The sequence below is a fragment of the Lithobates pipiens genome, unplaced genomic scaffold (assembly GCF_037356315.1).
Source record: "Lithobates pipiens isolate NorthernLeopardFrog02 unplaced genomic scaffold, aLitPip1_a1.2 Scaffold_30, whole genome shotgun sequence".
Taxonomy (NCBI): domain Eukaryota; kingdom Metazoa; phylum Chordata; class Amphibia; order Anura; family Ranidae; genus Lithobates; species Lithobates pipiens.
In genome coordinates this window covers 79,960,100-79,985,150 of record NW_027507791.1, presented here as the reverse complement: position 1 = coordinate 79,985,150, position 25,051 = coordinate 79,960,100, and the positions used below count along the sequence as shown (strand labels likewise).

At 46.5% G+C, this 25,051-nt stretch overlaps 1 protein-coding gene across 2 annotated transcripts; it reads right to left on the bottom strand.

Annotated features, from left to right (window-relative positions):
- On the bottom strand, window positions 1-23,559 carry CDCA4 (cell division cycle associated 4). 2 transcript variants are annotated; one of them, XM_077464490.1, is made up of 3 exons: window positions 23,273-23,559; window positions 1,300-1,532; window positions 1-1,012 (listed from the first exon to the last, which is right to left on the bottom strand). In XM_077464490.1, the coding sequence occupies exon 3, from the start codon at window positions 1,004-1,006 to the stop codon at window positions 266-268; it is 741 nt and encodes a 246-aa protein (XP_077320616.1). In that variant the 5' UTR covers window positions 1,007-1,012; window positions 1,300-1,532; window positions 23,273-23,559; the 3' UTR covers window positions 1-265. The 2 variants fall into 2 exon arrangements, with proteins under 2 accessions (XP_077320616.1, XP_077320615.1); XM_077464489.1 differs by lacking the exon at window positions 1,300-1,532 and having other exon boundaries at window positions 23,273-23,556.
- Window positions 23,560-25,051: the final 1,492 nt, after the last annotated feature.

Below are 25,051 nucleotides of genomic sequence, written 5' to 3'. Positions count from 1 at the left end.
GGGGGGGGGGGTCATGCCAACTGTGTGTGATGATATGGACCAAGTTGCACAACATATTGCCAATTACCATATGTTAAAAAATAAATTCATACCATGGTAGATGTTTTTCTATAAAAGTTTGCTCAGTTTCAAACAGATGACACATTTTTACCATTATAAAATATTTTAGGAGCCCCATCAAATAAACAAAATATTGATGTCATGTAACATGCTAATTGGGGACTAGGTTAGGTTGGATAAGTTTATAGCTAAAAAGAGGACAAACTCAGGATTCCACCAAAATCTCCACAATATGGTCTATCTCATTCATCTCTGCTTTGCAGTGACTGTGTGGAGCTGCCTGAGGGGACAAGCCATCTAACATGTCACAATGACCCAATTTAGAATTTCCCATCATTCCTGTTAGGACAGTATCAAGATCGTAGTATGAAGTGTCAACTTCTGAAAATAATTCCTCCATGGCGCTTGGGTTTCTGTTCTCCAAAGATTCAAAAATATGGTCTATAGACTTCTGCAAGTGTGCCTTATTTTCCTGGGGGCTCTCAACCTCCCAGAATGTAGGGGAGTTCTGCAAAACCTTTACTGAAGGCACAGTTGATAGTTCAGAGATCTCCTCAGTCTCTTGGACCTCAAATTCTTCACTGTATGTGATGTAGCCATCTTCAATGTGTTTTGATTCATCTTGTTCTTTGGAAGACCGGCAGAGAACATCTGTGGAAACTAGGCGCTCTAAAGGAGCTGGTTGATCTGGTTCGTGGTCATGAAACACTGGCCAGCTGCCATCTTGCGTCATTTCCTCTTGTATTTGCCGCACTGTGTTGGCAATGAGCACCGAACGACACAGATTTGGTTCAACCAGCATGTGGCAAAGCTGGAGTTTCACAAGAGACATATCTAAGAGTGACTGGCGCTCAAGGGTGTAAGATGGAACGGTTTTCAATTCAACCAAAGACCCGTCAATTTCTTCTGGGTCAAGGCACTTTCTCTTGATTCCTCGAGTAAACATTGTAATCTGTAAAAAGGTGTAAAGGACAAAAAAGTATAAACACAGCGCAAATATTTAAATTAAGTACCGTGTAACAGAATAAAAAATAAAAATAAAATAAAAAGTAAAAAATAAATAAGGGATGGGGGGGGGGGGGGGTGGGGGGTGGTTGCAGAACTAGGAAAATAAATAAAGGGGAGGAGTTGCAGGACTAGAAAAATAATAAAAAAATAAATAAAAATAAAAATAAAACCCACACACAGGCTGTTAAATGTGATCACAACCACTTAATTTTTAATATATCAAACGTATACCTCTTGAGAAGGCAATTACAATTTTTTCTCCGGGTGTGTAATGCACCAGTAATGAAAAGTGGCATAAAACTTTGGCACAGTCCATTTCTAGGCCAATGACAGCTACAGCCTGCACTGGAGAATGCATGATGCTTTAGACATTCTGGATCCACTGCACAGTTAAGCACTATGGATGATCCTCAATTGAGAAGTTTTTAAATGACAAGGCATCAGGAAACACCCGAGTCTTAACTCTGCACTGCACAAAAAATGAAAATAAAGCAGTTAGTTAATATACAGAGAAACTTTGCCTGAAAAAACAAACAGAATAACCAAGTTAAAGCAGAAATGTTTAGGGCTCCGCCATAGATGAGATTTTGCAATCATGTAGCTGTGTAACAGACAACTGCAGCTACTCTCTTGCAGCCGACAGCATGCACTGCAAAAAGCAAAAAATCTCAGACTGGCAAATAACACTCCAATGAACCTTTGTTCTAAATGGCAAACCTATTGCATATCTTTGCAAGTCACTACTGCAGGTATAAATAAGCAGTGCACACAAAAACAAGCAAATCTTTTCCAGAGTGCTCATTCATATACACAAAATGCGCTGTTTTTAGCATGCAGTTTTTGCTTGCAGTGCACTGCAGTGAGGGAGTGGTGTGATGTGCGTTTCAACACATCTCACGGTTTACCGTATATACTCGAGTATAGGCCGACCCGAATATAAGCCGAGGCCCCCAATTTACCCCCAAAAAAACTGGCAAACTTATTGACTCGTGTATAAGCCGAGGGTGAGACATGCCTGTCCATCCCTGTGTGTCCGTCCATCCCTGTGTGTGTCCGTCCATCCCTGTGTGTGTGTGTCCATCCATCCATCCATCCCTGTGTGTGTGTGTGTCCATCCATCCCTGTGTGTGTGTGTCTCCATCCATCCATCCCTGTGTGTGTGTGTCTCCATCCATCCATCCCTGTGTGTGTGTGTGTGTGTGTGTGTGTCCAGCCTACCTTTGTCCCGAGCCTCCGTCCCGTGCCTTGCCTCCTTGCCTCCGTCCCGTGCCGTGCCTTGCCTCCTTGCATCCGTCCCGTGTCGTGCCTTGCCTTGCCCCCGTCCCGTCCCATGCCGTGCCTTGCCTCCGTCCCGTGCCCTCTTCGTCGGCGGCCATTGTAAAATTCAAAAGCTGCGCCGCCGCCTTCGCCTGTGATAGGCGGAACACTGAATTTCCCAGCAGCCTGTGTTCCGCCTATCACAGACGTCGTATCATCCTCGTCCGTAGTACGAGGATGATACGATGTCCGTGATAGGCGGAACACAGGCTGCTGGGAAATTCAGTGTTCCGCCTATCACAGGCGAAGGCGGAGCCGGAGGCGCGGCTTTTGAATAGAATGGCCGCTGTCTGTCTGCTCGACACGCTGATCGAGCGGGCAGACAGCGATGACTCGAGTATAAGCCGAGGGGGGCACTTTCAGCCTCAAAAAAGAGGCTGAAAATCTCGGCTTATACTCGAGTATATACGGTACTTTTTTTAAACTGTCTTTGAAGTATCACTTTATTCATGTCTGCACACAGCAGCATGGTGTGCAATGCCTTTTCTGCATTTTACCACAGCCCACCGCACTTGCCAGCTATGTAGCAGTATTATTGGGACACATAGGAAACAGTTTAGGTGCCCTGGCAGTGAACCAACAAGGAAAAACAGTCACACAAGTCCTAAATGGAAACAGCACGATTTGGTCTAGAAGCCCTCCATATCTGGATTGATCTACTAAAAACAGCGTGCACAAAATCTGGTATAGCGGTGCATAGAAACCAGTTTCCGCCTAAGTTCAAACTAAATACAGGTTTGAAATTAATCAAGTTTTCAAAGTGGAATTTTCATCGGACTTGGGGGGCGATTTGAGGGACATGCACAGATATCTTTTCAAATCACTGCTGAAGTTTACCAAAAGTAGTTCAGGAAGTGCTTTTGGAAATCACTGCGGCACTGCATCAGATTGGGACGCTCCTATTCGATCAAAATCGCATCAATGTGAATGGGGGGCCAAGTCCAGTACTCACTGATGCGGGAAACAAATGCGATTTGGACAGGAATCGCACCACATAGCAGCTGAAGACTGCTTCGGTCATTTAGTGCAAGACCCCTTTCACACTGGGGCGTTTTTCCAGGCACTTTTGGGCTAGACATAGCACCTGAAAAACACCTCCCCTGCACCCCCAGTGCCAGAGTCTGAGTGCTTTTATGCTGGGGCAGTACGCTTGCAGGACGTTCGAAAAAGACCTGCAAGCAGCATCTTTGTTGTGGTGTGGAAGCGGTGAATACAACTTTCCTTCACCACCTCTGCCATTGGAATCAACAGTTTCTGCTGCCAAAGCAATTCGACTGCGACGCTATAACAGCGTTAGAGCGCCACTAAAATTAGCAGCGCTTTACTGCCAATGCCCCAGTGTGAAAAGTAGCACAAGAGTTCATTACAAATATTCCTTAAAAGTGAACCTGTGCCCAGACTATGCACATATGTGGTCATTTTCTGAAGAGGTACTTTGATTGGCTGAGCAGAGCAAGAGAAGGGCATCCAGGCACTATTGGGTACATCCAATTGCCTCTCAGAGATATTATAAAGGGCCCTTTCATGCCCTGTATCATATTTTATGCACCTACCCTTTTGAATTTGATGTAAGCCATCTTTAAAGTGGTTGTAAACCCTTACAAACCACTTTGACCTACAGGTAAGCCTAGATTAAGGCTTACCTGTAGGTCCAAGCAATATCTCCTAAACCTATATGGTTTAGGAGATATTTGCCCGAAAATGGGCACCGCTGTCTACGGTGCATGCGCCGTAGACAGCGGCGTGCAGGCGCACTGAGCGCGGCATTCTTAGCGACGGAGCTGCCGCGCGTGTCGGCTCCCATGCGCGGGAGTGACGTCATCGCGGCTTCGCCGAATGACAGCGGCGGAGCTGCGAGACCCCACCAACAAGATGGATGCGGCGGACTACAGGGGACAGCGGCGACTTCGCTGGCTCCTGTGTCAAGTAAGTGACACATAATGGGCTACTATGCGATGCATAGTAGTCCATTATGCTTTGCAGGGAATGAAAGAGGAAGTAAACTCATCAGGGTTTACTTCCTCTTTAAGCAGCAAAAACAGGAAGTGCATAGAAGGAAGGATGTGACTGCAGGACACTAGACTCCATTACAGAGCATTGTAGACCATTACATTCCTCCTGCAAGATTTTTCTAAAATTCATTTTAACGCACCAAAACCGCAATGCAAAAGCCTGCCAGTGCATTTGCAGAGCATTACCATAGACTTGAATGGGAGGTGTTGAAAGGATTCAGATTCCTCTAGATTCAACCTGAGGCTTCAATGTTAAAGCAAAGTGATGCCAACACTTCATGTTTTAATAATTTGAACAGCACTATGTGCTGTCCATAGTATTATTTACATTAAAAATGCCTCTCAAATGCCTGCCTTAAATGTCAGTGTGAACCTAGCCTTAGTGTGTGCTGTAAATTGCCTCCAGCATGGTTCCCGTTTCTTCTTGCCAGACGCTGCCACTTTGCTGAAGCCCAAAGCCCCTGAACAGCAGTAACTCTTTAGACTGTCAGCAGACTGGACTCCACAAGTTCGGCACAGTGCCTAAAAATAGAGAACTGAGCATGTGCAGAGAAGAGCAAGACAGCATATTACTGGATCTTAAACAGTATAGGGATTCATTTTTAATGCTTTACATAGCTATACCTGCAAAAGGGGCCAGCCTAAAGTTATCTAGCAAGACTTACATTTTCTGACTAAAGTTCTACTTTAAGATAGGGTTTTTGGTCCCCCCCCCCCTCTTCTATGTAAAAAATCTGCTGTCTATTATCTGTGCACTTTAAATGTAACTCACTCCCTTCAAAATTAAAGTTGTTGGGTTTTTTTTTTTTTTTTTTTAACAAAAAAAAATGTTACTTACCTGCTCTGTGCAGGGATTTTACACAGAACAGCCCAGATCCACTTTTTCTCGGGTCCCTCGCTGGCCCCCTTCCCGCCGAGTGCCCCCACAGCCGCGGATATCCGCTTGCTAAGCAGGCAGAGGACAAGTCCGTCTCTGCACACTGCGCAGTCACAGACCTGTCACAGCGCCACTGTCCCCTATGGGATAACGGGTGATGAGGGACCCTAGAGTCTGTCGTCACCCAATCTGATGAAGGATGGAAAAATAGGTTTTTCCTCCGTCACACTTTTTTGGATTGGATGTCAGCGTGTCACCGCTGACATCCGACGCTCCATAGACCTCTATGGAGCATCCATTCGGGTCCGCCTGAAAAACTGACAGGCGGACCTGAACGGATCGGCCGTGTGAAAGAGGCCTTAGGAGCGTATTATATTCACTTGGAGTTTTTGTATTTGACTTTTTAGTGCTTGTTGCATTTCACTATACTTTATACTTATTTTATATAAAAATTTTCTGATATTCTAGTGCAGTGTTAGCCCACCGTGGGTTATTTGAAAATTATTAGGGGGGCTGCTGCACACAGGTTTTTTTTATAAGCTTAGTGCATAGAATACATTAAAGTGGTTGTATACTTTTTTTTTACTTTTACCTACAGGAAAGCCTATAATAAGGCTTACCTGTAGGTAAAAAAACAAAAAATATATATACATCTCCTAAACCTGTACGGTTTAGGAGATATTCCCCTCAGTATGCGCTGCTGACTGAAGCGGCGCATGCGCACAGGGGATTCTTGGCTGAAAATCCGGCAGTGGCCGACCGGCCAGAATGAAATCTCCCGCGCGCACGCGCGGGAGTGACGATATCGCGGGTCCGGCCACTCACAGCGCCGGAGCCGCGATACCCGGAAGAAACGCAGAGGGAGCATGTCAGCTCCCTCGGCGTGGATCGGGCCAGATGTCTGGGCCTTGTTCTAAGGTAAGTATTTCATAATGAGCTAGTATGCGTTGCATTAGCGGGTTTACTAAGGGGAAAAAAAAAAAAAAAAAAAAAAAAAAAACCCCCACACCCTTCTGCCTTTAGAACCACTTTAAAGAGGAAGCAAACCCTGATGGATTTACTTCCTCTTTGTTTCCCTGCAAAGGCAAAGCATAATGGGCTACTATGCATTCCATAGTAGCCCATTATCTGTCACTTACCTGACACAGGAGCCAGCGATGTCCGATTTCCTCGCCGGCTGGAAGCGTCCATCTTCCTTCCGGGGTCATGGACTCAAACTTTGTGACTAGCCGGAGTCGCATGACGTCGCTTGCGTGCGGGCATGTTTAATGAAAATGGCACGCCATGACCCTTCTAAAGTGCGCATGCGCCAAGTATACTGGCGCATATGCAGAAGGAATCCTCGTACGGGGGAATTTTAAATATCTCCTAAACCATGTAGGTTTAGGAGATATTTACAGCACCTACAGGTAAGCCTTAATCGAGGCTTACCTGTAGGTGAAAGTGTGTTGTAAGGGTTTACAACCACTTTAAGTGATACCAACCAATCCAGCACCCAAAAACGTCCCAATCTGCGATGCTTATAACACACAGCAATGATAAGTTAGAATAATGAGCTGACAAAATTACCACCACAGGACACAAAATTAGCACATTTATGTGGAAGAGTTTCAAAAGTTCACCATATAAACAGCTGTTGTAAATGCAGGTAGTAGGTCGTAGAGTCAGCATAGCAGGTTTGGCAAATCAAAGTATTCAGAAACTTACAATACCAAAACATGTTAAAATATGGTTCATTTTATATTAAGCAATTTAATGACTTAATATTTTTTGTATGAGAGGTTTAGATTTTTAAAGGGTAAACATGTTTACTTGCCAGTTCCCTCCATTGTGGTGAAGTTGTACTCAAAGCCTGAAGCAGCAGCTCAGAACAGAAGTGCACTGTTCTTGCTTTTCCATCCTTCCAACAAGCCAGCCAAGGAATCGGATTACATGTGACGCAGAGCCTACAGTTCTTCCTAGAAAAGCTACACGAGAAACTGTCTAATGTTTCACTAAATTATATGAAACATATTTTGAAACATTTTGGTCAAAAATAGCGCCTGCAAATCACCCCGAAACCCTTTCTTGGCCACTGGGGGGGGGGGGGGAGAGATGTAAAGCCATCCCGTTAGCGGCCGGATAGCGCCGCAAATCCGAATGTAAAGCGCGCTTTACCGCAGACGCACCTCCCGCCCCAATGTAAAAGGGGCCTTAAACAAAGGAACACAAGGACAATATTCCACACTAACAAAACTGTAACCACACTGGCACCTGGTTGGTATAGATGAGGAAAATAAACGGTGTAAAAATGCTGTGAATTTTTATATTATATAATTGTATTTTAAACTTCAGTTTTACCAACTCCTTCCACAGATGATATCCTATAGGTGACAGGTCCACTTACATCCCTTTACAATAAAGATCTGATAAATCCATCTCCCTTTGCCTGCTACCTAAAGAATTGTGTTCATTCCTTGCTCTGGTGGCTTCACTTTGAAAGCTGCCAACTGGTGTTCTACAGAGCGGCTCTTTGTGCACCAGGGATTTTTAAAAAATGTTTTTTTTTTTAATACCTGTCTGAAAGCATAAGAGATAAGTGAAAACATCAGGCTCCACTGGCGGCCTGTAAAATGTAGGACATGCAACGGAAAATGGTATCCAAGTATGCAGGACAATCAGGTTTCAGTATCACATGATCTGCTTTTCTGACTACTAAATCCACCCCCCCCCCCCCCTTTAATGAACAGGCCTCTGAAGTAAAAAAGTTAGACTTTTGGTGGGTTTAACATATTTTGATAATTTTTTTTTCCTATTGGATGAAATTGGTAATTTATCTAGTCAACAACTCATTTGATCAATATGCCACACACAGGGAAGTGGATTTCAATTGATTGTTTACATCCACTTGAACTGTCACCTATACCCAGATAGGAGACAAATCTCTCTACATACATTTTACATTTATATCTGCTGTTAGCTTTCTATATTCTTTAGAGTTTGAAAATTGTGCTAGATTTTATTTTTTTATTTCCTCATTCAGCAGTGGGAGTGGAATCTTGGCATACACTGTGTGACAGCCGATTGGAGGAAAGGCACAACACCCCTTAACTCCACATAGGCAGAAGAATGAAGATACTGTCACAGCTGTGCTGTGAAAAGACAAGCTCTTTGCTAGTCTATTTATAGCACACAGCCCAACACACATTTTCAGCCGTTTTCATCTCCCATCTTACAGAACCTGTCAGAAGTTATACTGATAACAGAGGAAGCAGGACTCTGTACTTTGGGGAGATAGGTAAACACCGCAGATATGTGCCTAGGTAAAATGTTATGAATCTGGTTTACATCCACTTTAAAGCGGTTGTATACCCGCTGATTTTATTTATTTTACTCGCCTGCAAAGGAAAAGGCATAATGAGCTAGTATGCACCACATGCTAGCACATTATGAAATACTTACCTTAGAACGAGGCCCCGACATTTGGCCCGATCCACGCCGAGGGAGCCAACATGTTCCCTCTGCGTTTCTTCCGGGTATCGTGGCGCCGGCCACTCACAGCGCCGGAGCCGCAAAGCGCGCGGGAGTTTTCCTCCCGGCAGGGTCCGGCGACTGCCGGACTTGCAGCCGAGAATCCCCTGTGCGCATGCGCCGCTGCAGTCAGCGGAGCATTGCGAGGGGAATATCTCCTAAACCGTACAGGTTTAGGAGATTTTTTTTTTAGCCTACAGGTAAGCTTTATTATAGGCTTTCCTGTAGATAAAAGTCCCAAAAATGACTATACAACCACTTTAAGATATGATCATTAGAATATGATAGTAACTTGATTAATCACATCTGTTTACACCATGTAATCTCATAACTTGACTGATCAAAATATGATCAAATTCATTAAGTAGTATCTGTTAGGAGTGCACCGAATGGGTTTTTGGTGCCGAAACCAAAAATGAAAAATACACCAGGCCGACCGATATAGGAAAATTACTTTTTAAAAAACATTTTTATACAGATGGTCAGAGACTAGGGACATGGTACAGGAGATGGCCAGAGACTGGAGTTCCTATGGACGTTAGTAGATAAGGGCCAACCGGCCCTCTCACCTGTCCCAGTGATAAAACCCCCCCCTCCCAGGACAAACCCCCCAGCCCCCCTCCATTAGTACAGACCCCTCCAGGACTAACCCCCCCCTTGCCCATTAGTACAGACCTCCTTCACAACAGATGCTGCCCCCCCCCCCTTACAGTACATAAAAACAAATGGGAGAAGAGATCACAGCAGGGGAGAGGAAGGAGGACACATGTCACTGCAGGCACGGACTGCTCTTTCAGCGACGTCACTGCACGGCTAGTCTCTCTCCACACAGACAGCCGCTCTGATCTCCGGCTGCTTTGCTCTCCTCCTCTGACAGGAGGAGGGATGGGTTTGAGAAACAGCGGTGGCGGCAACCGGTGGGGAGAGCCACCTCTCAACATGTACAGGGGAGGGGAGCACTCTGGCGCTTCAGCATCCCCACCTCTGTGGCGCCTAGGATCAGCCCAGACGACACCCCCAAAGACAGGCAGCACCAGGGGCGGGCCCCATTATCGGCATCATTTCTCTTTCAGCAAATTGCCGAAAAAGCTATTTTCGGCCGATATGTTATACACCAACCATTAGTGGTGCAACGGATATTAAAAAAAAAAAAAAAAAAAAAAAAACTCACGGATCGGATCATCAAATAATTGAATTTGCAAAAACCTGTGAAAATTCCACCACCATATAGTCCCCACTGTAATATCCACAATCTCCCCACTTTAATATTGGCTGAGCATGGATGAGTATTGGCAGGGTATCGCCGGGTATGGCAGAGTGTTGGCAGGGTACTGGCAGAGTATTGAGGGATGGCTGTGACTGCAATTGTCACACAGCAGCGCTGTGGGCACTACAGATGACGGAGCGATCACATTGTAAACGCCAACGGGTGCACCAAGATGGCTGCCGCTCCGGAATTAGTACGAAGCCTTTCCCAAGGCCGAGACTGCGGATCGTGGCATGTGCCGATCCGAGTGGGGTCAACCATTTGGATCACGGATCGGCACCAATCCGTTGCACCCCTACCAACCATGGCGACTGAAAATGTATTCACACCTAACATTTAAATCTCAGCAATTACAGAACTGCAATGCCATTATTTCTTAATGCCACCCCAAATGCAGTGTCATTTTGCCATGATTGTTGAGTGACAAAACACGCTAAAAATCATGGAAAAACAAAACACTGACCAAAAATACGGTGCAGCAGCAGTCACTGCGCTAAGCTCAGGTGTGAATGGAGCCTTACCATTCATGAGACTTAAAACTGAATAAAGGGAAAGCTATATATTATATTGTTACATCATAATGCTAGGTGTTCCACAGGACATATTATTTATATTCAAAGAGCAGAAATAGGTTTTAGAGCAGGGATATGCAATTAGCAGACCTCCGGCTGTTGCAGAACTAAAAGTCCCACGAGGCCTAGCAAGACTGAGCCACAAGCATGACAGAGGCAGAGGCATGATGGGACTTGTAGTCTTGCAACAGCGGGAGGTCCGCTAATGGCATATCCCTGTTTTAGAGGATGGAAATCCATACTGATGTATGCATAACTTCAACGCATTCCTGTTTGAGTCACATGCGATTCAGTGCAGTATAACTGAAAACTCATTCATTCTGAGTCTTAAATCGCATGCACTCCTTTTGTACCATGCAACCCGGCGAAAGGCAAACGCACTGCATATGTGACCTGCGTTTGGAGCATCATTAACACCCACTGCAGATCACAACAGCAGCGTATTTTGAATGCAGCTCAGAAGACGTTCAGGTTTCCCGCACCGGGTTCTAGTGTGAATCAATCCTACGTGTTGATGGGTTAAACATCTGGCAATTTCTCTTTACAGATTTTATAACCTATTTTGAAAAAAAAAAAAAAAAAAAGGCAATTTCTCAGATCTCCTAGGACACTATTTGCCCTTCTAGGTGTGATCAACTAAGGCTTCATGCACACGAGACGCAGATGCAAACGCTGCTGGACACATGTTAAAACCGGCGTTTAGAAACGCGCGTTTTGCCGCGATTTAGCGGCGTTTGCGTCTAGAAGCGTTTAGTTAAGCTAACATCATAGACCCTCCCCAGCTCAAAAATTAACTATTTCAGCAATTTTGTGAGACCAGAGTGAGTAGCAGCAGCTGTGAGAGCTGCAGTGTACTTGTATTTAACGTGTCACTTGCCACGGCACCTGCCACAAGTTGTGGATTGTCCACTTGCCACATCACCTGCCACGTCACTTGCCATGTCATCTGCCACAAGTTGTGGATTGTCCACTTGCCACGTGACTTGCCACATCACCTGTCACGTCACTTGCCACGTCACCTGCCACAAGTTTTGGATTGTCCACTTGCCACGTCACTTGCCACAAGTTGGGGATTGTCCACTTGCCACATCACCTGCCACGTCACCTGTCACAAGTTGTGGATTGTCCACTTGCCACATCACTTGCCACCTGCCATGTCACTTGCCACAAGCTGTGGATTGTCCACTTGCCACGTCACTTGCCACGTCACCTGCCACAAGTTTTGGATTGTCCACTTGCTACGTCACTTGCCACAAGATGTGGATTGTCCACTTGTCACATCACCTGCCACAAGTTGTGGATTGTCCACTTGCCACATCACCTGCCACGTCACTTGCCACGAGATGTGGATTGTCCACTTGCCACGTCACTTGTCACGTCACCTGCCACAAGTTTTGGATTGTCCACTTGCCACGTCACTTGCCACGTCAGCTGCCACGTCACTTGCCACAAGATGTGGATTGTCCACTTGTCACATCACCTGCCACATCACTTGCCACATCACCTGCCACGTCACCTGCCACAAGTTGTGGATTGTCCACTTGCCACATCACCTGCCACGAGATGTGGATTGTCCACTTGCCACGTCACCTGCCACAAGTTTTGGATTGTCCACTTGCCACGTCACTTGCCACGTCAGCTGCCATGTCACTTGCCACAAGATGTGGATTGTCCACTTGTCACATCACCTGCCACATCACCTGCCACGTCACCTGCCACGTCACTTGCCACAAGATGTGGATTGTCCACTTTCCACATCACCTGCCACGTCACCTGCCACAAGTTGTGGATTGTCCACTTGCCACATCACCTGCCACGAGATGTGGATTGTCCACTTGCCACATCACCTGCCACAAGTTTTGGATTGTCCACTTGCCACGTCACTTGCCACATCACCTGCCACGTCACTTGCCACAAGATGTGGATTGTCCACTTTCCACGTCACCTGCCATGCCACCTGCCACAAGTTGTGGATTGTCCACTTGCCACGTCACCAGCCACATCACCTGCCACAAGTTGTGGATTGTCCACTTGCCACACCACTTTCCACGTCACCTGCCACAAGATGTGGATTGTCCACTTGCCACGTCACCGGCCACAAGTTTTGGATTGTCCACTTGCCACGTCAGCTGCCACGTCACTTGCCACAAGATGTGGATTGTCCACTTGTCACATCACCTGCCACATCACTTGCCACATCACCTGCCACGTCACCTGCCACAAGTTGTGGATTGTCCACTTGCCACATCACCTGCCACGAGATGTGGATTGTCCACTTGCCACGTCACCTGCCACAAGTTTTGGATTGTCCACTTGCCACGTCACTTGCCACGTCAGCTGCCATGTCACTTGCCACAAGATGTGGATTGTCCACTTGTCACATCACCTGCCACATCACCTGCCACATCACCTGCCACATCACCTGCCACATCACCTGCCACGTCACTTGCCACAAGATGTGGATTGTCCACTTTCCACATCACCTGCCACGTCACCTGCCACAAGTTGTGGATTGTCCACTTGCCACATCACCTGCCACGAGATGTGGATTGTCCACTTGCCACGTCACCTGCCACAAGTTTTGGATTGTCCACTTGCCACGTCACTTGCCACATCACCTGCCACGTCACTTGCCACAAGATGTGGATTGTCCACTTTCCACGTCACCTGCCATGCCACCTGCCACAAGTTGTGGATTGTCCACTTGCCACGTCACCAGCCACATCACCTGCCACAAGTTGTGGATTGTCCACTTGCCACGTCACCAGCCACATCACCTGCCACAAGTTGTGGATTGTCCACTTGCCACACCACTTTCCACGTCACCTGCCACAAGATGTGGATTGTCCACTTGCCACGTCACCGGCCACATCACCTGCCACAAGTTGTGGATTGTCCACTTGCCACACCACTTTCCACGTCACCTGCCACAAGATGTGGATTGTCCACTTGCCACGTCACCGGCCACATCACCTGCCACAAGTTGTGGATTGTCCACTTGCCACATCACTTTCCACGTCACCTGCCACAAGTTGTGGACCACGTCCCCTGCCACGTCACCTGCCACAAGTGGATTGTCCACTTGCCACATCACTTGCCACATCACCTGCCACAAGTGGATTGTCCACTTGCCACGTCACTTGCCACGTCCACTGCCACAAGTGGATTGTCCACTTGCCACATCACATGCCAGTCACCTGCCACAAGTTGTTGATTTTCCACTTGCCGCGTCACCTGCCAGGTCACTTGCCGCGTCACCTGCCAGGTCACTTGCTGCGTCACCTGCCAGGTCACTTGCCGCGTCACCTGCAACAAGTTGTGGATTGTCCACTTTCCACGTCACTTGCCACCTGCCATGTCACTTGCCACAAGTTGTGGATTGTCCACTTGCAATTGCAATTGTTTAAAATATTTTTCTAATGGTTTTTCATCATTTGCAATCATTTTTGAGATTTTTAATGTAAAAAAAAGGTCACCTTTAAAAACGCATATAAACGCAAACGCGGCTAAACGCGGTAGCGGCGTTTTGCGTCTGAAACGTGGAAATTTTTGCTTCTGAACGCATTTTTTTGCTTCTGGAAAAACGAGATTAAACGCAACTGCATAAAAACGGAAAAAAACGAGACTGTGTGCATGGACACATAGGATAACATTGAATGAGTTCAGGGGCAGTTGAAAAAACTGTCCAACTGCATCTGAACGCGCGTTTAACTGCGTCTCGTGTGCATGAGGCCTAAAGGGATTGCACGCTCTGTGCTAAAGTGTTCAAATGTATCTAACGAAAAAGAAAATAAATACAATTTTGTTTTGATTGGAGAAGGGTTAGGCTCGGTTCACACAGGGGCAACACGACTTTTGGAGGCAACTTGCCGTGGCCAATCAGAGAATGAGCTCTCGGGGGGGGGGGGGGGGGGAACTCCTTTTGAGAGCTGATAATTCTCTGAGAGTCGCCTCTGTATAGAGAGAGATCCGACTTGGAGGTGACCTCCATTGAAATCAATGGGTACCAGTCGCCTACAAGTCGGATTGAAGTAGTATAGGAACCTTTTCTGAAGTCGGAGCGACTTCAGTAGCGTGCATTAAGACGGCTCTCATTCACTTACATTGATTTATACATGTTGTGCGACCTGAGGTGACTTGGGGCGACTTGAAGTCGGATCTAAGTCGCCCCTATGTGAACCGGCACTAGAATCCTTGTCAGGTTATTATAGCTCATTTGTTTGTAAAGGTGATAAACTCCATTTATCCAGCTAGATATAGCATGAAGGATTGGAACCCCCGCTCAGATTTTATTGCTAGCTGTGTTCCTGCTGAAGAGATGCACCTCTTCAGTTCGCCTTGTGACCATTATTCAGATACAGAAAGTGATGGGAAATCCAATATTTTAGTTATTAGAGCAAGAAATGAGGGGAAATCCTTCAACGAGGACATTTGTTCTGGTGAAAAAAAACCTGTCCAAATTAGGAATTATGTTCATGAAGTTAAGCCGCATCTAAATGCACAACTTTTAAAATTTTGGATAGACTGGGGAGTCAGGTTTTACTACTATCCAGGGCAAATAATAAAAACGTCCTACTTTCTATTCAGGGGAAAACATGAAGATATATTTTCAATCGAGCGTCCAAATCGTCCGATGGCAGCAAAACATCCCCACTCTAACCAAAAGTATGAACTTCATGGGAAATCTCACCAGTGAGAGACAGCAAAAAAGTAATCATTCCATACAATAGCAAAAACTATATAAAAAAGGTTTTGGAATTGCATACACACAAAGTGAAGGAGCATCTACAATTTTGGACTGCCACGAAGCAGGAATAGTCTTTTTTGCTGATTTCTCCACATTAGAAAGATTTCCTCTCATTTTCTTTATGTATACAGAACAGGAAATGAAGGGGGAAAAAAGCCTCAAAAGTATAACTGGAGGCAAAACAGTAGCCTTTCCTGAAAGCATGGCTTGAAGACCATGCCGCAATCGGATTTCTTCCCACAGTGTCTGCACTCTGCTCCGGATGTGGTCATTGACCTTGAGGAGTGAGCTCTGCAGGTGGTAACTGACCAGAACTGATGAATGGTGAAAAAGTAGTATCCTCTAATCCAGTGGTCATCAACCCTGTCCTCAGGGCCCACTAACAGGCCAGGTTTTATGCATTACCCTGGGGAGATGCAGACTAGAATACTGCAATCACTGAGCAGCAAATGATATCACATGTGATGTATTTCAGTTATCTTGCAAACCTGGCCTGTTAGTGGGCCCTGAGGACAGGGTTGATGACCACTGGTCTAATCCATTAGGCCACGGTAATCTAGGAGGCATTAAGCCCTATAGGGGGGATTACTATATATAGACTAGAAGCTAGATAGATGTTTGTCAAGCTAATTTCCAGAAATCCCAAAAGGGCCACCACCTGCACTTTAAGAGTACTGGACTACTGTCCTTTTAAACTCCTACCTGGAGTAAATTCAGAACTGTAGCAACTGAATATGAATGCATGCCAGTCCTTTTTTGTATTTACTTTACAGCTAAAGAGAAAGGTGTTAATCCATCTTTCCCAACATTCTCTTTTATTGAGAATCCTCCTCTCAGCCTCCAGGCAGAAAGCCGAGAATTCAGATGAAATACGGGTCGCTCTGAAAAGAAATCAGGACACCTCTGTAGAATCCAGGGAGAAGAGATTACCAGACACGTCAGAGCTGAGCCTAGCTCCTTATTAGACCAAATGGACTTATGCTTGGTCCTGGAGGATATCCCTGATCACCAGGGGTAGCAAAGATATTGGGGAAAGCATGCCATAACCTCTACCTTTCACCTGTCTAAGATGTACAATAACCTTGCAGATTCACGGTCTCTTGTAGGTCTGTACAGTCTATAGTAAAATAGATATTCACATTCCAGTATCAGAGGTTTCTGTTTGAATTATAAGGCATGCTGCATGGCACTGCACAGGTTAATGCATTACATGTCTGTAGGCTAAAGACTGACACCTCCTGTGAAGAAATGGCATATCCCACAGACCCTGGGACTTCTAGTCTAGTGCAGGGGAAAGCTAAAAGGCAATTAATTCGATGAGCTTAGATTTGGTGTAGGTGAAAGCATTTTACAGAGCTTACCATGTATGAAGAGAGGTTTGTTTCATAAAACATTTGTGATGCACAGAGAAAAAAAATGGCATGACATGCCTGTGACCCAAACAAATTTGCTTGTCCCTATGATGAAATAGGGACAGGGCAGGTGGATTGATGGATGGACATAGGGGAATCAGCCATGACACTACAAACTATAGCAACCACATGTGAATCCACCATTACATGGTAAGGCAAACATGGCAACTGAAAGCGTATGATCCTAGCATCAGTTTGATCAAGCAATCGCCCACACATGGGCATATATTAAAAAAAAAACTCTGTATACACACGTCAGAATTTAATCCTGGTGCAAGAGGGCCGGTGGATTAGTAACATGTTACACCCAGAATATAGGTGTAACATGTTCCAAAAGGTGAACTTATCCTTTAAAAAAAAAAAAATAAAGCAGCCTTGCTAAAAGCCCAGTAACCTAAAGGAATAATCACAAGCTTCTTGGCATACCCTTACGTTAGGAAGTACAGCTCTGTAGCTCCATTTTTCCATGATGGCTCCCCACCTTCTCCGTAGAAAGTGGAATTGCTTAGGAGGTTCTCTCGGCCCCCTGCACCCACCTTAGTCCTCCACTCCTGCAGCCTGTAACATTCACTGACCCAGTGCTGCCCTAATGTCTGCTCTTTTCAGCAATCGGAGCTTGGAATAGAATGGTGCCAAATTGTGGACGCCCATACTCTAAGTGGCCGGGTGGAAGTCTACATCCCGCACACTAGAAGTGTCTCATGTGGTGCAAGAAGAGGGCTGGCACCATCTTGGTCCTCCTCTACCTAATATACAGGGGACCTGCTTAAAAAGGTGCTATACTACTGAAAAAATGTGTGAAGAACCCCCCAGGGGGACTGAGGACCACCAATGCATTACCACATCAGAAGGAACAGGCTAAAAAAAAAAAAAAGCATTGAGCTGCCGGAGTTGCCTGTCATCAGTTGAGTGGCAAGTTCAAGCACGTCTTTGAGGGAAAAAAGTCAGGTAAGCAACTTGACCAGGAACAGCGGCACACCAGGACCTAGTCACCTGAGGGGGACCCGACAACCACAACTATCAGAGCCAAGGGAAACAAAAACATGGAGGTAGTGTACTACTGGACAGCTGGAAACATAAAACTAGTGAGAATGAGGGAGAGGGAAGTGCTTTTTAAATCTTTTTTGTTTGTTTCCCCTTTTGAATGTGAAGCCCATCACGTTTAGGGAAAACCCTCTATTACTCTATCCAAATGAAATTACAGTAGGCTGACTTTAGTTTTACTTTACAGAGGAACTTCATTCCCCTTACCAGTTATCCAGGTTGGTGAATTAACATACTCACCTATCCAGCTGATCCAGTATTGTCTTGCTGTGATCTGCTGTGCTGCTGCCACAAACTTCGTCCCGTATCACAATCTTTGTGCCCGACATCATCGGGTGGCTCTTCCTGGATCAAGCAGCCTTAACCCTATCTGATACACACCAGACCCACCCTCTTCTAGCTGCTGTAAATGGCAAGCAAAGCACCGCGGGATATGTGATGTGCATATCTCAAGAGGCTTCAGACTGGTGAAGACCTCATTCTAGGCAAAAAATGCATCTGGGGTGAGTGGGGGATGGATGGATAGAGGAGTAAAAGCCAGCTTTAACCTCTCCAATACCATTCAGAATGAAAACCAAAATAAAAGTAACCCTTTCGCCTGGGCCCATTTCTGACATTTGTTGCTTACAAGCTAAAATCCATATTTTTTGCTAGAAACGTACTTAGAACCCACACCAAAAATGGTGATTGTTGCAAATTTTTAAGCTCACACGGTATTAGTGCAGCAGTCTTTCAAATCGCAATGGGGGGGGGGGGGGACAGTAAAGTTAGCCCATTTTTTTTCTGTATAATATTAAAGATGATGTTACGCTGAGTAAATAGATACCCAACGTGTCAGGTTTTGAGATTTTGCACACTCGTGGAATGGCTGCAAACTACAGTAATTAAAAATCTCCATAGGCGACGTTTTAAAACAATTTAAAGGTTACCAGGTTAGAGTTATAGAGGAGGTCCTTTGCACTTAAAAGTATTCAGATCGCCAAAATCTGCAATTCTGAATTGCTGCAGGCATCACCCCTTCAAGCCATGAACGCATATTTGCATATGGTCTGTATGAAGGGGGTTAAAGTAGAGTTCCTACATAAATCTAATTAGCCTTAAAGCTGATCTCCGGGTTGTCTGACTTTAAATAGTATGTTTGGACCAAGCTGATCCAAACAAACTATTTCCTTCACTAAGTGCTGAACTGTCTCTAAGCACTGTTTGTACTGCATATGGCTTCAGCTATGTACAGTACACAGCGCTGGGGTCCAGCTGTGAGAGACTTTCCGCCTCACACCCAGAGAGCAAAAATCATATCAGTCTGAGCAGTGCTTAGCCTGTCACAGGTAGCTTTGTTTTCTGTGAATACAAAGCTTCCCCTGGATTGGCTGAGCCGGCGAATATGAGGTCATCAGCCCTTCCCTCTGCCTTAGCCAAGCAGAAGGAGCTTTGTATTTACAGAATACAAAGCTGGCTATGAATGGCTGAGCACTGCTCAGACCAACTGTTTTGCGATATGTACGAGAAGGGAAGGCTCGGTCTCACAGCTGGAATCCAGCACTGTACTATATATAGCTGAAGCTACATACAGTGCCTAAAGCCAGTGCAGCACTTAATGAAGGAAATAGTTTGAACCAGCTTGGGCCATAAAAATTTAGAAATGGGGAGTTTTAAGGCCTCACACACAAAGAGAAAAAAAAAAACTATTGTAGATGAGTTTGGCTCCCTCCCCCAGCCTATGTACATATAGGTGTTTACAGATGAGGATTGTTTACAGGCTGCGAAAAAACAAACAAAAAAAAATGCTTAACTAACTTAAATGCGTCTACACGCACCTAAAACGCTAGATTTTTTTTAGTTCTTGATTGTTCATTCATGCAAATTGCCAGAATAAATTTATTAGGCAGGAATTTCCTGCCAGGAGTAAGGGTGCACGCACACTGGGCTTAAAAAAAAAGTTGCTTCCACAGGAGTTTTGTGATTTGCCTGTAGAAGCAACTCAATGTTATCCTATGTGTCCATGCACGTCAGGAGACTTAGAGGCATATTTTAAATAAGTTCACCAATAAAAAAAACAAAAAAAAAAATAAAAAAATAAAAACACCTTGATCATGGGTGCCATGCAAGACTCCTGCAGACTTCTTAGTCTATCGGTCTGCTCATACAGGCAAGCACATATACATTGATAGGAAGATTTAATAGACTACCAGAGAGCTCAACAGCACCATGGTAGTTCATTGAATCTACAAGCTGACAGAAGCTAAAGCTGTTGGGACTTGTAGCTTCCCATTCACAGAGGACTGTTTTTCAAACAGTCCGACGAAGATACCTGCCCATTGTCATGCTTTAAAAAGATTGTACACGCCCGTCTAACTGTGGCAAATGACACATTTTACTATCCATAGGCAATGCTTTAAAAGCCTTTACAGCTTTCCACTTTAGACTTACAGAGGAGGTCTGGTGCTAGAATTATTTCCCATGATCTGACATTTGCGGTGATACCTCACGTGTGGGTCGATCACTGTTTGCACATGTGTGGGACTGACTCGCACGTTTGCCTTTGCACACCAGCGCTTAAAAAAAAAAAAAAAAAAAGAAATATGCAAGCGCTGGTGTGCAATTTTTACTGTTAAAGTGGTTGTAAACCCTTACAAACCACTTTGACCTACAGGTAAGTCTAGATTAAGGCTTACCTGTAGGTCCAAGCAATATCTCCTAAACCTATATGGTTTAGGAGATATTTGCCCGAAAACAGGCACCGCTGTCTATGGCGCATGCGCCGTAGACAGCGGCGCGCAGGCGCACTGAGCGCGGCATTCTCAGCGACGGAGCTGCCGCGCGTGTCGGCTCCCGTGCGCATGCATGGGAGTGACGTCATCGCGGCTTCGCCAAATGACAGCGGCGGAGCTGCGAGACCCCACCAACAAGATGGATGCGGCGGACTACAGGGGACAGCGGCGACTTCGCTGGCTCCTGTGTCAGGTAAGTGACACATAATGGGCTACTATGCGATGCATAGTAGTCCATTATGCTTTGCCTTTGCAGGGAATGAAAGAGGAAGTAAACTCATCAGGGTTTACTTCCTCTTTAAAGCGGTTCTGCACTCATAATAAAACATTTGCCCATTCTGTTGCCTCTAGACCATATATTTGATAATGCCACCTGTTTTTTTTTTTTTTGATTCATCTACCTTTTGTAATCCGTAGTAGTTTATTTTCATCCCCTGCGGCGATGGGCGGTCTCTTGCGGGGATCAGCATCATTTCCTGCTGAAGCCCGCACTGTCTCCTGGGATCTCGTTCAAGTAATCCCAGGAGACATTGCGGCTAATGCACCCGACATCTCGCGTGATTTCGGCTATTACAGTACTGTACGGGCTTCAGCAGGAAATGATGCTGATCCCCGCAAGAGACCGCCCATCGCCGCAGGGGATGAAAATAAACTACTACGGATTACAAAAGGTAGATGAATCAAAAAAAAAAAAAAAAAAAAACAGGTGGCATTATCAAATATATGGTCTAGAGGCAACAGAATGGGCAAATGTTTTATTATGAGTGCAGAACCGCTTTAAGCAACAGTAAAAATAAATTGCACACCAGCGCTTACATATTATTTCTTTCAAAAATTGGCGCGATCAAATGCTTTCGACTTACAATATTGCGCCGTTTACATCATCGTTTGGAGGTTACTATATCATAGAGCCCAACAAAGCTGATGCGGACTTTGCTGGACTATGATCAGCTGGCAGAAGCTCTGGCTGGTCGATCGAGACTCCTGGCGAAAGGAGCAATCCAAGACCTCCGCAGAAGGGATGCTCCCCCGCCGCTGCTTGTAAAAGCAATCCAGCACTAGTTAGCCGCTAGGATTGCTTTTAGAAGAGGGACAATTGCTGGCTCTAAAAGAATGCAGGCATCAACCCAGTATAACCAATTAGAGTCTAGCAATGACAGGTATGTCACTGATTGGCAAGTGGTTAAAGCTCAGTGTGCATGGACCCTAAAAAGCATTCACAGGAAAAAAAAAAAAAAACGCTGAGTAGTGTCCACAGGGCCTAAAAATGCCCCACATAACACCTATGTTGACTAACCTGGGTAATAAAGATGTATATGCTTCCCTATTTTCAGCCTGCTCCAGTCACACAATCTCCCATATCAGCAGGCCTATGCTTCACAAATGCTGATAAAGCTTGGAGCAGATCCCATAGCCCAGGGATCCCTAACCCCCAGGCCGGTGCCGGTTTGCAGCCTGTTGATGACCGCTCAGCAAGGGAAGAGCAGTGACCGCGGTCCACATAGGCCTATCACAAACCATGGTAGCTACTCTCCTCCTGCTGTGCGGCCATGCCCGTTTGGTGGGTGAAGGAGCCGAGAGAGGAGAATGTTATCCTATCAGGAGGGCAGGGAGGAGCTGCAGATTGGAATGGAGAGCTCTTCCTGCCCTGCGGATAGGATGACATCATCGGGTGGGGGGAGCCGGGAGACTGCAGGGGCACTATGGTGGAGGAGACTGTGATTGTTTGGGGCAATGCAATATAAAGAGAACTGCACTGTAGTTACAGTCCAGTCCCTTTTACATCACAGGGCACCCTTTACATGTAAAGGGGAACTGATATAAAGGGGAGGGGGGCTGTGCTGTAAAGGGGGGTAGAGGAAAGACTTGGTGAGTAGTCCCTCCTCCCATCCCTGGGAAAATTGGCTGCTGTGAAAAACATCCCAAAAAAGTTGGACCACTGCCATAGCCCATCTATTATTGGCACCCCCTCCTCTCTCCTGCAGCCACCACTGACTGGCACAGGGAAATGGGATCACATGACCAGAGCAGCCTGAAGTACATACATTATTCTTACACAAGTTAGGAGGTGGGGGAGGGGAAAGGGGACATTTTTAAGGCTAGTTCGGTGCAGCAGGCTGGAATTCTACTTTAAATAACAGAGAATGTGATGGTGGGAAAAACAAAGATGAAGGTTGGCTTGTCTGGTTGAGATGCCTCACTGATGGAGCCCACAGGACAAAGAAGAGAGCAGCGGATGACTCAGGGCAGCCCCCCCTGTGACTCCCCCTCCTGGGGTATGACCCCCACACTCAGCCCTGACACCCACTATTGGTTTATTCGGTTCATTAACAATACAAATCCATACTGTATTGATAGAAGACACTAAATCTTCCTGGTCACGTGGGTGGTTTCCCTCCTCCAGGCAGATGAATGGAACATCCGGGCCTCCGCCGGTGACGTCACCGCATAGCTGCCCGATGACTAGAGAGAGGGGGGGCGCCATTTTGGATTCGTCCATTGTGATTTTTCTCCCTTTACGCTCAGCCTATACGGACCTGAGCCATCCGTGTAACGCTTCTACTACAGAGATAAAAAGCAGAGCGGTCTATCGCCAGAGAGCAGGCCGCAGCCAGCCCCGGGTACCCGGAGCGGCTCTCCTCACACAGCTCGGCCCTCCTTCCAATCACACTCACCGTGCTATGTCAGCCCGGGTCACCGGAGGACGGCATACACTCGGAGGGGGATGGGGAGTCCCGGAGGGTGAAGATGGTATCCTGTGGCGGCGGACGGAAAAGCCGGAGGACGGTCTTCTCCCGCTCTCGGCTCCGGGAAGGGAAGAGGCAGCGCTCGGCTCCGCCCTCATTGGACAATGGGTTGCCTAGGAGCTGTGGAGCCCGCCCCGCTCTGTGATTGGCTGGCGATCAGGGGCACGGGGTTTGAATCTCAGCAGGGAAGCCGTGCGGGTTAGTTCTCAGCACTGATTGTCCGATCTGTACACCTCTCTACTATACAGCCTTCTGTCCGTGTGGGAAAAGGCAACTCCTGAGCTTTATCTCTCTGCTACTTCCTGAGACACAACAGGAAGTGGGAGGAAATTTCTCTAAAATTAGGAAAAATCGCCTCTCTCTCTCTCTCTCTCTCTCACAACCGGTGTCCCCATTGGAGGATTTTCTGTTTCTATGACAGCGTCTAGAGACAGTGGATTCCTTTTTTTTTTATATAAAAAAAAAAACATCTAAAGCCAGAATAATTGTTTTTTGGATGAGGGTTAAAACTCCTAAGGTTCTTCTCTGTCTTCTGTGTCCCGTTAGGGAGACTTCCCACCATTTTCTGTCTTAAAGAGATAACAGGTGGGAGGAAACTTCTCCAAAGTGAGGAAAATCCCCTCTCACAACGGGTGTCCCCATTGGAGGATTTCCCCTTCTTCCTGTTTCTGTGGCAACTCCGAAATGGTGGCTTTTCCTATCACAATATTCTTAATGGCCAGCAGGATAAATAGGGGCTGCAGATCTATTTCCCCATGTGTGTTTTTATTATTAAAGCGGAGTTCCACCCAAAGGTGGAACTTCCACTCATTTGTCTCCTCTCCCCCTCCGATGCCACAATTGGCACCTTTCTGGGGGGAGGGGGGACAGGATACCTTGCAGGAGTCCGGGCCACGGCCCGTGAGATCACTGCGGGGCTCCCCCCTTCTCCCACGGTAGGAGAGAGGAGCGGGGCCTCGCGCATGTGCAGTAGGGTTCCCAGTGTGAAGCCGAAAGGCTACACTGCCCGGTTCCCTTACTCGCAATGGTGGCTGCAGCACCCAACAGACATCAGCTGCGGTGCCGACATCGCCGGACTCCAGGACAGGTAAGTGGCCTATTGTTAAAAGCCAGCAGCTGCAGTATGTTTAGCTGCTGGCTTTTAATTTTTTTTGTTGGGCAGAACAATGCTTTAACAGCTTGGAGTCAGGGCTACCGTATAGCCGAATGACGCCCACAGTGCGGACCTGAATTTCCGAGAGGCCGTCATATGATGGCCTCCCCGTGCGCACCCTGCAGGGTCACCGAGACTCGGTAAGAAGTTGGTCCCGGACCCTTACTGCGTGATCAGAGAGAGAGAGGGCGAGAAATAGCAATAGAGAGCAACGGAGAGAGCGCGTGAGAGAGACGGAGAGTGTGTGCAAGAGAGACAGAGAGAGCACCAGATGGAGAGAGCGCGCACGCGTGAGAGTGAGAGAGTCCGCAAGAGAGAGACAGAGAGCATGCGAGAGACAGAGAGAGAGAGACGGAGAGAGCGCGCACGAGAGAGACGGAGAGAGCGTGAGACAGAGAGAGCGCAAGAGCGAGAGACGGAAAGAGAGACAGAGAGAGCGCGCAAGAGAGAGACAGAGAGCGCGCGCGAGACTCTCTCGCGCTCTCACTCTCTCTCGTGCTCTCTTTCTCATGCTCTCTCTCTCTCTCTCGTGCTCTCTCTCTCTCTCGTGCTCT

Excerpts from the sequence above, each read along its gene's own strand:
- CDCA4 (XM_077464490.1), bottom strand. The coding sequence starts at position 1,006 with ATGTTTACTCGAGGAATCAAGAGAAAGTGCCTTGACCCAGAAGAAATT.